The sequence below is a fragment of the Acomys russatus genome, chromosome X (assembly GCF_903995435.1).
Source record: "Acomys russatus chromosome X, mAcoRus1.1, whole genome shotgun sequence".
NCBI classification, from domain to species: Eukaryota; Metazoa; Chordata; class Mammalia; order Rodentia; family Muridae; genus Acomys; species Acomys russatus.
Window position 1 is genome coordinate 18,521,832 of NC_067169.1, and position 14,926 is coordinate 18,536,757.

General features: G+C 45.6%; 1 protein-coding gene across 4 annotated transcripts in view; it reads right to left on the reverse strand.

Moving 5' to 3' along the window:
- Otud5 (OTU deubiquitinase 5) overlaps positions 1-14,926 on the reverse strand; it is a 33,157-nt gene that overhangs the window by 2,549 nt on the left and 15,682 nt on the right. For all 4 annotated transcript variants that reach the window (XM_051142588.1, XM_051142590.1, XM_051142589.1 and 1 more), the window contains 4 exons: positions 5,670-5,734; positions 5,424-5,580; positions 5,177-5,325; positions 733-936 (listed from right to left, as the gene is read on the reverse strand). In XM_051142588.1, the coding sequence (XP_050998545.1) occupies positions 733-936; positions 5,177-5,325; positions 5,424-5,580; positions 5,670-5,734 (575 nt within the window). The remainder of the gene's footprint in view (positions 1-732; positions 937-5,176; positions 5,326-5,423; positions 5,581-5,669; positions 5,735-14,926) is intronic.

Below are 14,926 nucleotides of genomic sequence, written 5' to 3' on the forward strand. Positions count from 1 at the left end.
TCCTCACTCAAGTCTCATTCATCACCTGTACCAACTGTCCATTTGTCACCCACCATACCCCCAACTAATTTATTCATTTTGAGTATTCTATTTCACTTTGCAAAACTGTTAGTGGCCTAGGGACAGGGATGGCCTGCTAGGTTCATTATGTACCATGCTACACTACCAACAGGACCTCCTGCTTCCTGCCCCAGGCTGACAATAAATAATCACTGAACAGATTATTTAGGTCTTGTAAACAACTAATCATTCCAAACTCCTTCGCGACTCCTCAGATGCCTGCCTCCCATCCCTACCTCCAGTTGCAAGTGACTGGAACCCCACCCCTACTGGTCTTGCACAGGCAAGGTTCCAGGCCCCATCAATGCCTTGTCTCCCTCAACAGACAGGATCACTGAAGATAATGTATCCTCAGTACAGAATGTAGCATGCAAAGGGATTCCAAAGAAGGTTGTCTCTTTGTTGCTATCCATTGCTCCTTTGTTACCACCAGCAGTGGTGGCTGCTCTCCTTCGTTTCATAAAAGCGGCTCTCCTTCACTTCTTAAAAGCAAGTGTTGAGAGTTCCAAGGTACGATGGCCAAGACTAAAGACGAGATGAGTTAAAGATGGGGCTGGATGGTTCCCTTGCTCCCAGATGTCAAAATCCCATTATTTTATCCCTGTTCATTAGGGGCCAAAAGATAAGAAGTAACAGGTCTTGGTCAGGGCAGTGACAGAGTCCATGACCCACCTGGCTGGGTCCCCGGACCTGGCGGGCCTGTTTCTCCTGATCCCTCAGCCACTGCAGGTAGGATTCTCGAGCCACCTGCTCCTCTATGGCCTCATTTGTGGCCTCCCAGTCTGTGGCTCGTTTCTTGTCTTCCAACATTTGCTGTTCAATCCATGACTCCTCTGAAGTCTTTATGGCATTCTTCATCAGGGACTGTTCTGCAAACTGCCAGGGGGAAAGGAACAGGGATGTGCAGTGATGCTTGGAACCTGGGCAAGAGCCTGAATGGGCTTAGGAAGGCAGGCCTACAGGCCTTAGTTAGCAGAGACAACACAGGAAGCTATTCTTACAAAGTACTCTTCAACAGATTGTGTATAGATAGATTCGTAACTGGAAGGAAGCAAGCCTAGTTTACAGGACCTGGCATTCTGAATTCCTATAGTCAGTATTGGCATGGTGTGGGTGCTAGGACACTGTATGAGAGAACTTCACGCCAAGTTGTAAGATACTACAGCATTGTTTGTTTCCTGAGACAGGGTACTGGCCCAGTCTGATCTTGAACCCACTATGTAGGCCAAGCTGGCCTGGAATTAATGGCACTCTTCCTACTTCAGCCTCCCAAAGTGCTGGGATTACAGGTATGAGCCACCACATCCAGAGATATGACACTAATGAAAAAATAGAGAACATCGAAGTATATTGCAGGGATTAAATGCAAATACTGCTTCATAAAGTTTTGGTTACTTTTTTTGTTTCTTTTGTTTTTCAAAAACAATAGTGTGGGGCTGGAGATGGCTTGGTAGTTAAGAGCACCGACTGCTCTTCCAGAGGACCTGGGTTCAAATCCCAGCACCCACATGGCAGATCACAATTGTCTGTAACTCCAAGACCTACACTTTCACATAGACCTACATGCAGGCAAAACACAAATGCACATAAAATAAAGGTAAATAAATAAATAAATAACCAATGGTGTGGTATGCAGCCCAGGTTAGCTATGAACTAAAATTTTCCCTTCTTCTGCTTCCAGAATACTAGGATTACAGGCATGTACCACCATGACACCAGCAAGTTAACATCATTTTTGCATACACATATATAACATACATAAATGCATGTGTGCTAAGTAATGATGTACAACATAATTTTCTATCCTGGAGCATACAGGGGAAATATATGTATACAAATGTTAGATCAAGCCAATTTAAAACTACGTATATACGGGCCAGCTCAGTGATAAAGAGTGCAAATACAAAAACATGGGTTCAATTCCCAGTACTGCAAAATGACAGAAATGAAAGCAGGTAAGCACTCTTACCACACAAGTAAAGATACAGAGATGGTAAATGGACATATGTAAAAGATACTCAGTGGTAGAGCATTAAAACAATGCTCACTCAACACCTTGTTAGCAATCAAGTAAGCTTACAAAAAACTGAATGGCGAAAATACAAAACAGTAGGAAGAGCAATTGCTAGGAAAGAAATGGAACTTTCATTCATTGTGATGGGGATCGGGAGATGGGAGGATGGGGGTGGAATCAGGCCACTTCATACAACAGTCTGGCAGTTACTTACAAATCACAGCATGGTTTTATGATCCCGCAATCTTGCTTCCAGATATTAAAACAACTAATTGTAAATTTTAAGTTCCTACAAAAACCTGAACAGCAGTTTACAGAAGCTTTATTCATCATCATCATCAAAACCTGGAAGCAACCAAGGATATCTTTCAATAGGTGAATGATTAAACAAACAGTGTGCCTCCACAAATGGAACAGTGAGCGATAAGAGAATAGCTAACAAGCCATGAAAAGCCACGGAAGAACCTTAATGCATACTGCTACCTGACAGCAGCTTTGAAAAGCCTACATACCATGATTCCAATTACGTGACTTTCTGCAATAGGCAAAAAGAGTCAATAAAGGATCAGTGGTGGCAGGAGAAAGTGGGGAACCTTCAGGGGCTTAAATTTCCTGAATGATTAGGTGCCTAAGATAGATGCACTTGTTGTTATGCATCTGTCAAAACCCAAGGAACTTTACAAAACAAAGACTAATCCTTAATGTATGCTAATCGCTTTTAAAGATCAGTTAAGAAGTAAGGCTCCCAGTGACAAACCACCTAAATGATTTACAAATGTATGCAAGGATAAGCAGGTGGTGGCCTCCGGCACTTAGGAAATGAATAGAGTCAGTAACAGCAAACATAAAAAGACCTGTGCATCTCACTGGACTCCAGGGGGTCCACTTAATGAGTCTGCCCCAGCTTATGCATGTATATGTAAATAACAGTCATGGAAATGTGCTGGAGACAGTTTTCTCAACTTTAAAGTGGGAATTCACTCTTGAAAAAGTAAAGGAGGAAAGACTGTGACAAGTGGTCAAGGGATTTTAACTGGAAACACCAGCAATGACAGTGTTTGTGTTAACATAAATTCAGGGAGACAGATACAATCACCACTGCTAAAGTGTGACTTCCTTCTTAACAATTCTTCATTCAGAAGGTGGGAAACTTCACACTACTTCTGCCAGATGATCAAAGTCACCATCGCCAGTCATAATCATATCCCTAATACACTCTCCACATAACGTGCCCAAAACAGCACCTAACTTCTGTTCTGTCCCTCCCAAACCCAAAATCCAGGTTTAAATAAAAAACAACACCGAGAAAGGGAATTTCCCTGCAGTTCTTTTGAGTGGTACTCCTTAAAATTCTTGAGGTCATTAAAACAAGAAGGAGGAACTTGAGTTTAATAGGAATGCGTTAACACTGGTCACACTTGGTAACAAATGTACCAGAGTCTCTGTGCCTTGAGTGGAAAAGACTAGATGCAAACTGTATACTGAGAAAACTATTCTGAAGGTTTAGCAAGACAGCTCAGGGAACAAGGGAGCTTGTGCCAAGCCTAATGATTCGGGTATAATTCCCCATAGAGCACTGACCTCCACACAGGCCTCCCCAAAATAAGACAAATTTAACACATTTTTTGAACAATTAAGTCTATTAATTAGAGAAATTTTTTTTGTTTTGTTCTTTTTTTTTTTTCTTTTGGTTTTTCGAGACAGGGTTTCTCTGTGTAGCCGTGGCTGTCCTGGACTCACTTTGTAGACCAGGCTGGCCTTGAACTCACAGCAATCCGCCTGCCTCTGCCTCCCCAAATCATTCAGAATTTTCAAGAAAGGGGAAATAAACAGTCAAGCCAGAAAAAGTTACAGATCAATCTAAAATGGTATTGGTGGGGGGAGCCATTCTGGAAAAGCTACATACACACTGCACAATTCCCATTATATGACATTCTAGAAAAGGCAGTAAAAGTGGATCAACAGATCAAAACAAAAACAGTAAAATTCTTCAGAATATGCCAAAGTCAAAGGAGTCAATTACATGTGAGACAGCATCCTGGATAAGATCCTGGAACAGAAAAGGCTCATCAAGAGGAAGCTGAGGAAATGTGCTCTTAAATGTATCTATACTGATTCGTTAATGGTAACCACAGTGGGGCATATGGAAATGCTAATATTCTAACAATCATTCTGCAAGCCTAAAAGTTTTCTAAAGTTTAATAAAAAACAAACCCCTCTTCCAACTTTGGAGGGTCTGTTGGTGTTAGCATGTTTCTTAAGATGAGGCAGGACCACCTTTTGTTTGTAGGAAGTGAAACCTGAATAGAAGACTTCAAAATCCCCAGGAGGGGGTAAAGGAAAGATGAGAAGAAGGAGGAGACGGGGTGGGGAGGAAAGGAAGCAGCTTAGGAGGAAGGGGAAAGTGAGGATCAGGTACAGGATGAAAGGAGGGAGGACAGAATAGGGAGGGGGAGAGGAGAGTGGCTAAGACAATGATTATCAGCCAGTGGATAGTGGGAAAATGCACTGCAACTGTCTGACACCTACCAGGTCTTGGCCCTGTGGGAAGTACTTTCAATACAGGCCCAGCCTATACAATCTGACCCTAGGGACCATTACAGTGAGCTGTGGGTCAGGGCTACACTCCAAGTCTGTGACCCCAACTGGAACTGCTGTGAAGCTGGAGAAGGTCCATATGGAAGCCTAGATATCCAGTCCAAGGTCTGGCTCACTATTTCTTTTTTGTTGTTGTTGTTCGGAAACAGGATCTCTCTGTGTAGTCTTGGCTGTCCGGGACTCGCTCTGTAGACCAGGCTGTTCTGGAACTCACAGCCTGCCTCTGCCTCCAGAGTGCTGGGATTAAAAGTGTGCGCCACCACTGCCCAGCATGGCTCACTATTTCTAATTAACTCTATATCATAAAGTCACGTTCAAAAAGCATAAGATGAGTGAACCAGCTCATGGACAGGCAAATCAAAACTACACAATGAGTTCTGGTCAACAGTAACTCTAATTTTAAATACAGGGGAGACTCAAGGAGTAGAGAGGACAGTTTGTGGGCTAAGGGCAGAACCAACACTCCATGTCTAGCAAATACCCTTGACACAGGAACCCACTTACCCCTGGTTTAAATGACGGTAGGCCCAGCCCCACACCAATAGTGGCCTTGTTAGGATTCACCACTGAATTATAGTGGATATTCCGGTGGTAGCTGACACGGATGGGTTCATCTTCATTTTGATGGATCCCATGGAATGTGTTGATAGGTTCTGTAGAGAAAGAGAAAGAGGGAGCATCCACAGAGGGCCCAGTATGGTTGGCTCTGATGAGACACCATTAGCCCCTCACCTACCCACTACAGAAGTACCTGTGCTATATTGATAGACCTCCACAGGACGGTTGTACATCTCTGCCATAGCCTGCATCTCAATGTGGTTGCCATGGCAATTATTTTTTCGTTTCCGATTGATATAGGTGGTGAAGTCTTCTGTTACATAGTTGGAGAAGTAATCAGCATTCTTCATCTATGGAATAGATTGGAGAGTTAAAGTCTGTGTGCAAAGGAGATTCCCTCTACTCTCCTGCTGCCCCAAGGCCTCCCCCAGGATCTTACCAGATAGTCCATGCAATGCTTTCGCACAACCTCATGCATGTCTTGGTCTCCATACACCTGGTCAGCTGCGTGTGTGGGGACAAAAGAAAGGAGAGGATGGGGTCAGACTTGTCAGCACAAGACCTCTGAGTCACAGAACATCATTCTTTAGGGGGAAGATGGGCTGAAAGACTAGGGAAACTCCCTTTTCTACTCCAAGGCCCAGAGACTTCATTTGTGTGTTGTAATGAGGTGGTGGTAAATAGCCAGCAAGGGCTGAAGAGGTGCGCAGCATGCACACCTAAGCCAGGTACAGCGGTACACACCCATCATCCCAGCCCTGGGGTATAAAATGGGATGGATGACAGAAGACTATCCTTCTCTAGCTTCAGCTACAGTGAGTTCAAGGCCAGCCTAGGCTACTGGAGACCCTGTCTCCGAAAAGAAGAAGAAAAAGAAGAAAGCAGCAGCAGCAGCAGCAGCAGCAGCGTTAGACAACTGAAGAATGAGAGGGTACAGAGGTATGAGTAGCACAGTCAAGGCCAGTAAGATGGCTCCGTGGATAAAGGCACTTCCTGCCAAGTCTGATGCCTGGAGTTCAATCCCCAAGACTCGACTGGTTGAAGGATAGAACCTAAATCCCTCCCTTAAATTGTCCTCTGACCTCTACAGATGGCCTATGGCATGCCACTCTTATCTCCATACCCACTAATAAAAAGGTAATGACAGCCAGGTGTGGTGGCGCACGCCTTTAATCCCAGCACTCGGGAGGCAGAGGCAGGAGGATCACTGTGAGTTCGAGGCCAGCCTGATCTACAGAGTGAGTCCAGGACAGCCAAGGCTACACAGAGAGACCCTATCTTGAAAAACCAAAAAAAAAAAAAAAAAAAAGAAGGAAAAAAAAAAGTAATGGCAAGCCGGCCATGGTGGTACATGCCTGTATTCCCAGCACTCTAGGAGGCAGAGACAGGCAGATCTCTGTGAGTTTGAGGCCAGCCTGGTCTAAGAGTGAGTCCAGGACAGGCAGGGCTGACAATGACCTGGCAGGTCTCTTGAAATTCTGTCTTGGAAAAAAAAAAAAGAGGGCAGTATATATCTATAATCAAGGCTGAGTAAAGAGAATTGCCATGTACAAAGACAGCCTAGATCACATAGTGAGACTCCATTTCAAACCAAACCAAACCACCAAAAAAGATTTGAATTTACGTTGTTGTTGGTGGTGGTGGTGGTTTTTTTTTTTTTTTTTTTTTTTTGAGACAGGGTCTCAGTAGGTAGCTCTGGATGGTCTGGTACTTGCTATGTAGACCAGGATGGGCTCAAACTCACAGAGATCTGTCTGCCTCTGCCTTCTGAGTGCTGGGATTAAAGGTGTGCACCACCATGTTTAATCATGATTAGAATCTTTTTTGGTGTTGTTGTTTTGAGACAAGGTTTCCCTGTGTAGCCCTGACTGTCCTGGAACTTGCTCTGTAGACCAGGTTGGCCTCGAACTCAGAGGCCTGGCTCTGCTTCCCAGTGCTGGGATTAAAGAGGTGCACCACCATACTTGGCTATGATTAGAATCTTAAACAGAAGGAAAGAAAGGAAATAGTAACTAGTGGGGTAAGTAGCCAGAGAGAGGTGAGTCTATGCCTCCTCTATGAAATGAAAACCAAACAGGTATAACCTGGCAGGTTTCTTTTGGACAGTGTGGATAAAGTGGTAGAACCCCTCGAACATCCAAAGGTGAACACAAACGGATTACACAAGACTCCAGTGAAGATAAAGGGCAGCTCACACCTAAGCCCACCACCAACTCAGGATCTGATAGAGCAAAGCCATAGAGTACAATTTGCTAAGCACGGAAGCAGGAGTCTCTTTTCCCTTCATTAAGGCTTGAAGATTAGGCAAGCCTGACTTTCACTGGCTGTCTTGAAAAGGGAATTTCCCTGTGTTTCCCCTAAGGCTCACTGCTCTGACGGGATCCCCCTGGGGCACAGGGGCAGAGGATGCTAGGAACGGGAACATGCCCAGCAGCCAGGCCTGCCAGTCAGCTTCTCTGAAAATTTGCCAGAAGGTCTTCACTGCCCTCTGAGTCCCTCCATGAGGGTTATGTATGATAGAGGAACCAAAGGCTGCACTGAGACAGAAAGTGGGGAGCCACAGCCTCAAGTCATCCTAGAGGTGAAGATACCTGAGGGGTGGAGGAGAAGGGGCTGTGAAGGCAGGAAGGGGTAGCCCCTTCACCGATGTAAACAAGGATGTGGCTTCTGTGGCCACACTCCCCCTCTAAGCACTTCCAGTAAGTCACATGTCCTGCATACAAGCTGGGGGTTGGGTGGGGGGCTGCCGCTGCCTTTCTTAGAAGCCAGGACCACAGAGGCTGCTGGAGAAGCTATTTCTGTAGGCTGAGCTTGGAGGCAGTACAGTCTACAGCTGCCATAAACAGGAACTGACAGGAGTGAAAGGGTTAAACAGGGGCAGGCTATCAGGCTCAGTGAGCTGGCCTGGAGATAATAGGAAGCATGTACTTCCTACAGAAGATAACTTACAGGCCTGGGATTTCTATTTGACAGAGCTACGTGCCAGATTTGGAGCAAGGGGGTAGACAGAATCCTTTATCTTGCTTTTGTCTGGCAGAAAGTTCGTGCCACCATTTAGCTGCATGGCACTGGAGAAGGCCTATCATCACTGTGTTGAAATGCCCTCATCCATAAAATGGGAGCAGTAAGTTTTCTTCCACTTAAAGTGGTATTGTGAAGACTATAGAAAAGGCCTAGGGATGTGCTGTGTGGGAGAGCATGGAGTGCTAGCTTCAATCTTCAGCATGGGGACAGGCCTACAAGAGAAGGTTGTCAAGTACCTAAAGTGTAAGATTAATCAAAACCAGTCACTCCAGGCCAGATAATGCTGTACTCAGGAGGCAGAGGCAGGTGGATTTCTGTGATTTCGACAACAGCCTGGTCTACACAGAGAGTTCCGGGACACCTAGAGCTATATAGAGACCCTGTCTCAAAAAGTCCAAACCAAAACCCCAAGCATTTCATTTGTCATGAGGACAGCAGCTCCTACCACATTGCTAGCAAGCCACCAGTCAGCCAGAATGCGGCGACACTGCTTATTAAGCCCTTCCTCATTTCTGTTGCACTTCCTCTACCAGAGGAAAGCCCCAAAGGCAGAAAGGAGGACTAGCCCTCCTATTACAGGCATTTCTAGCTCTCTTTACAGAATTCAAAGTTCCAAGAGCAACCAGACTCCTATCGAAGTAGTAACACCAGCTTTCTGTGTAGGGTCTTAGGTATTGGACATTACAGTAATATAGGCTCATCCCAGCTTCTGTAACAAACAACCTCGCACTGATTATAAGCTGTTTGTTAATTTTTACTTACTTTTTTTTTTTTTTTTTTAAGTTTTAGACACTTGGTTGGAATAGTACTCTCTGTGTAGTGCAGCCTGGCCTCGACATCACAGCAATCCTTCTCCTTTAGGCTCTAAGTGCTGGGATTACAGGTGCACAACATCATACCAAGCATATACCTTACTTTTGTAATCATTAACATGGAATAAAATACACATCTCAGCTGGGTGGTGTGGCGCACACCTTCAATCCCAGCACTCGGGAGGCAGAGGCAGGTGGATCACTGTGAGTTCGAGGCCAGCCTGGTCTACAGAGTGAGTCCAGGACAGCCAAGGTTACACAGAGAAACCCTGTCTCGAAAAAGCAAAATAAAACAGTAGTAGTAGTAGTAATATAAAATAAAATATGCATTTCTAGACCAAGGAACTACAAATAGTACTTCCCCACAAAGAGAGGAAAAACCTTCAATGTTACAAGCAAAGCACACCATAACAATACGAATTAGTTTTCTAATTTTCCTAGCCCCGCCACTTCTGTCCTTAGGAAAATTCCTCCCAAGTTAGCAAGTGGAAGCTGGGATGCACTTCCCTGCTGCAAGATGGGAGGAAGAGTGGCCCACTAGACCCACAAAAGCAGGGGGAATTCAGAGAAAAAATGTTTTGAAAGAAACTGAAACTCCTCCTCTTACTAACATTGCACTTGGTCATATGCACCTGTTTTCTTCCAGGGTCCAGCTAGAAGGGGATCCCCCCACTATATTCCACCTCTGTTCCCTTTCTAAGTAGGGCTCACAATTCTCAGCACAGTACTATCATTAGTTTTACTACAGACTTTTGAAACAACTCATTTGATTCTCACCATAAAACAAAAACCAAAAACAAGGTCACATGGGCTAGATTGGGGGGAGCGCCTGGTGCAAATAGCACAGCTGGCTCAGGATCACATACTTATTATATATTTGGCACCAAAGGTGGAAAGGAGTCAATGGCTGGTCCCAAGTGACGTTCCCCCACCTCACCTCCTTCCCTAGGCCTGATCCTGTCTACTTCAGTTCCCCTGGTAGTACAAGGGAATAGTTGGAACAAGGGAAGGGCCTGGGACTGAGCAGAGATGACAAGTATCAGGGGCTGCACAGGTCCCTAGATTCAGCATGAACCTTCCTCCCATGCACCACACTACTTTGCTTTCCCTGAACATACAAAGATACTCACAGCTGGTGCAGTGGTGCACACCTTTAATCCCAGCACTTGGGAGGCAGAGGCAGGAAAATCTGTGAGTTCGAGGCCAGCCTGGTCTACAGAGTGAGTCCAGGACAGCCAGGGGCAGTTGGTTATACAGGAAAACAATGTCTCAAAAATCCAAAAACAGGTGTGCACCATCGCAGCAAGTGCTCTTAACCACTGAGCCATCTTTCCAGCCCCAATTCCTTTTTGTTATTATTTTATTATTACATTTATCTATTTTGCATGTCTGCATGCTTCAGCACATGTACAGGTCAGAGGACAACCTTGAGAGTCGGTTCTCTCCTCCTAGCACTTGAGTCCTAGGGACTGAACTCTGGTTGCCAGGCTCGGCACAAGCACCATTACTGGCTGACCCATTTCACTTCACCGCCTCAAGTTCAAATTATTTCTAAAGGGCTGTTAATGCTTTGGAGGGACCTCGGAATCACCGACTCCTCAGGCTGCTCCCTGACTGTTTCCCTACCATTAAGTTCTGCTAAAAACAGAAAAGGAAACTCAGGAGCTATGCAGATGGCTCAAGAAGTAAAGGCACCTGCTGCCAAGACTGACAACCAGAGTTCAATCCCTACAACCTACCTGGTGGAAAGAAAGAGAGAACAGACCCCCATACATTTTTCTCTGACCTCCATATATACATATTAGGGCATGCGTGTGCGTGTGTGTGTGTGTGTGCGCGCACACACACACACGTTTAATAAAGGAAGCTTGGCTTTTGTGGAGAACCTAAAAACAAACCACACAAATGCAGGAAGACATAGCAGCAAGGGGCAACAGCAACTTCAGCTGCTCTCCACTGCTCTCCTGCTCCTGTGAGAACCCTGCCCTCGCTGTGGAAAAAGAAGCCAGGAAAAGTTCCACCCACCTATCAAGTAGTCACAGTATGACAGGGCATGCACAGCCAACTGTCCCACTGGGGCACAGATTATGAGCAAGACACATGACCTCAGACATTTGGGCAGTCCCATCCCCACCCCCAATCTGAGGTATATGCTTTTCTGCTTGAGGATTCCCATGGCAAAACTGGGAAAATACAATGATGCTGAGCACAGAGAATTCAAAGGAGACAGGTGTATAGACAGTAGCACATAGAAATCTCCTATGTCTTGATACAATCTCAAATACTGCTGTTCTGACATTGGCTAAACGATCTAGGTAAGACAGGGTCCTGGCTTTTTCTCAAGGCCTCAGGTTCTCATTTTATAAAGTTGTTGTCAAATCTAAGGTTGTTGGTGTACACTTTTTTTTTTTTTTTTTTGTTTTTCGAGACAGGGTTTCTCTGTGTAGCCTTGGCCATCCTGGACTCACTTTGTAGACCAGGCTGGCCTCGAACTCACAGCGATCCGCCCGCCTCTGCCTCCCGAGTGCTGGTATTAAAGGCGTGCGCCACCACGCCCAGCTTTTGGTGTACACTTTTAATCCCAGCATTTGGGAGGCTGAAGCAAGAAGACCTCTGAGTTGGATGCCAGTCTCGTCTACAGAGCAAATTCTAGAACAGGTAGGGCTACACAAAGAAACCCTGTCTCAAAACAAACAAACAAACAAACTGTTAAAGCATGGTGCCAATAGGTTTGTAATCCCAATACTCAGGAGGCTGAGACATGAAGAGTGTCATATGTTCAAGGCCCAAGGGCACCTGATCTACCAAAGGAGTTCCAGATTAGACTGGGCTAGAGTGAGACCCTGTCTCAAAAACAAACAAACAATAAAAAGTGAAATTTCAAAAATGATCTGAGAGCTATCCTTCCCAATACTGATGATCCCTGTTCCAAGACCAAAGAGAAGTGGGCCTGGTTAATACTTCTAGGCCATAACACACAGCCCCAGCTACCCTCTTCTGAAGCCCATGCAGACACGTCTATGTGGCTTCCACTTGGCTCAAAGGCCAGCACCACTGCCATGGCCAGCCAGAGCTAGACATTTCTGCTGAGTCAAAGCCAAATGGAGGGAAAAGGATTGAAGTTTTTCTAGGAGGTGGTTATCTGAGGCCAGCAGGGACAGGGTGGGCCACAGGATACCCACCTCCACCCAAGAGTTCAGCAATGCTCAAAAATATCTAGGAGGAGGTGCCAGGGAGAAATGGGTACAAGCAATTGATACTGGCTCAAAAGTGCTGTCAGGATGTCAGAGGCAAAACAAAAGACAGAAAACCACCTGCGTAGGATTCTCAACAATGGAAGAATAAATGGTTCTAGTTGGAAAAAGGAAGGTCCAGAGAAGTAAAAGAGCAGACAAACTAAGAAGCTAGAACAGCGACTCTAATGCTGTGACCCTTTAATGCAGTTCCTTATGCCATGGTAATCCCGACCACAAAACTATTTTCGTTGTTCCTTCATAACTGTAATTTTGCTGCTGTTATGAACTGTAATGTAAATATCTGTTTTCCAATGGTCTTAGGCGACCCCTGGGAAATGGTCCTTTGACCCCACAGGGGTTGTGACCCACACGTTGAGTTGAGAACTGCCCAGCTAGGAGTTCCTAGGATCTTTGGACATCTAAGTGTTTCCATACAAACTCTACCAGTGCCATTTCCCTTTCCATCTTTGTCAGTGCTGGGCATCAAATCCAGGGTCTCCTGAATGCTAGACAAGAACACTCCACTAGGGAGCTATAGCTTCTGCCCTTCTTTTCACAGTTTCAACCAATTCTATTTCATAAGATAATGATCCAAAATCTCCAGGAAGCTTTGAAGCACCCAGCTGAATGTGTGGCACACAGCAGGGTCAGAAAAACAACCAAGTGAGATATATGTAAGCAATCCACTCAATTCCAGCTCTCAGTTCCATGCTCCCGCTACTATTCCATATATGGTAAGAAGATAACGCCTGCAGGCCTTTGTGGACAGCCTAAGGTAATGGCCATCTGTCCCTATACAAGCTAGGCTAGAAACAGGGGGACAACAAAAAGCCTGGGGACAAAGTCCCCTTCCCCGGCACATGTATTGTGTACTCTGCACCAGGGAAACCTCTAGAGGTGGCCTAGAGACCAGGGGCCATCCATGTACTTCAGGGGAGAGGCCATAGGACCTCTGAGGTTTTACAGAGAAAAGCTGAGGGCAGCCCAGTCAGGGGAAATGTGCAGCCATAGTGCTGATAAGGAAAGGCCTTAAACCTGCTGTGGTCAGCTCTTCCTGTATGCTTGGGCCCCTTACTGGAAGGCCCCAAATGGGGTGGGGGGGAGGTAGCTAAATAGACACAGGCGTACAAAAGCTGCTCTTGATGTGGGTTATTTTTCATACCAGGTCCTTAATAGCCCCAAGCTGCCTCAGTGAACATCTGAGTCCAGATGTTCAACAGAAGTCTTTGCTTCTATGCACAGCCTGAGGCTAATACAGGGCCCAGAAACTAATAGGCCCTCACCTTTTCATTCTCTGCTCTCCTTTTATCCCCAAGGTACCTTCAAACTCAGTTCTCTCTCTAGTAAAAACCCCAGGGAAGCCAGATGTGGTGGCACACTTCTGTAATCCCAGTACTCAGGAGGCAGAGGCAGGTGGATCTCTGTGAGTTCGAGGCCAGTCTGGTCTACAAAGTCAGTCCAAGACAGCCAAGGCTACACAGAGACACTGTCTTTTGTTTTGTTTTTTGTTTTTCGAGACAGGGTTTCTCTGTGTAGCCTTGACTGTCTTGGACTCACTTTGGAGACCAGGCTGGCCTCGAACTCACAGTGATCCACCTGCCTCTGCCTCCCAAGTGCTGGGGGGATTAAAGGCATGCGCCACCATGCCTGGCTTGAGACCCTGTCTTGAAAACCCAAGCAACTAAACAAACAAACAAAAACCCCAAGGAGGACATGACTTCAAGCTAGATGGGTAGAAGGGTTAGGATTTTTCTCCAAATCAACAGAAACCATTACCTGAATATCTTCTGCTTGGTAGAAGGGGGTAAGTGGCCATTTGTCCCACCCATTCCACAAACCTTTCTGGCTCTGAGACACAACTGAGAAAAACAGCTAGGCTTTACCAGTGTTACTGTTCCATGATGACCTACTATGTATCAAGCATTAAAGGGATTTGCCGAAGTAAATCAAACCATTAACAAAACATCAAACCACAACAACAGTAGAGTCTTTTAAGCCATTCTTTGACTAATGAAAGAGGGTCCAGAAAGAAGTGTCACTTGCTCAGGAGTGGTACCTTAAACCAATCCAGCTTGTAACAGACATGGAGGTCACCAAGAAACTAAGACCAGATCTAGAAAGAACTGATGGAGCCCCAGGGAGCACCATCATTTCACAGATGGGGAAACAGCCTAAGAGTCACATAGCAGTTATAAACTCAGGCTAGTACTAAAAGCCAGATCTTCTCAAAGATGCCAAGGAACAATTTTCCTTGGAAGACAGCAGAACCACTGGTGTGGGAGAAGAACAGGCCACACTATTCTCCCTAGATGTCTATATGGAGTTTCACAACTACCTGTTCGGTCAGATTCATAGCCACAAGGCACTCGAAGATCTAGCTCAGGCTTAATAGACAGTATTAAGAAATTCTAAGCCAAGCTTGGTGGTGCATGCCTTTAATGCACTTGGGAGGCAGAGGCAGGTGGATCTCTGAGAGTATGAGGCCAGTCTGGTTTATGCAGAAAGTTCCAGAGCAGCCAAGACTAATAGAGTCTCAAAATTTTACTAATTCAGCCGCGCATAGTGGCACACACCTTTAATCCCAGCACTCTGGAGGCAGGTGGATCTCTCTGAGTTCGAGGCCA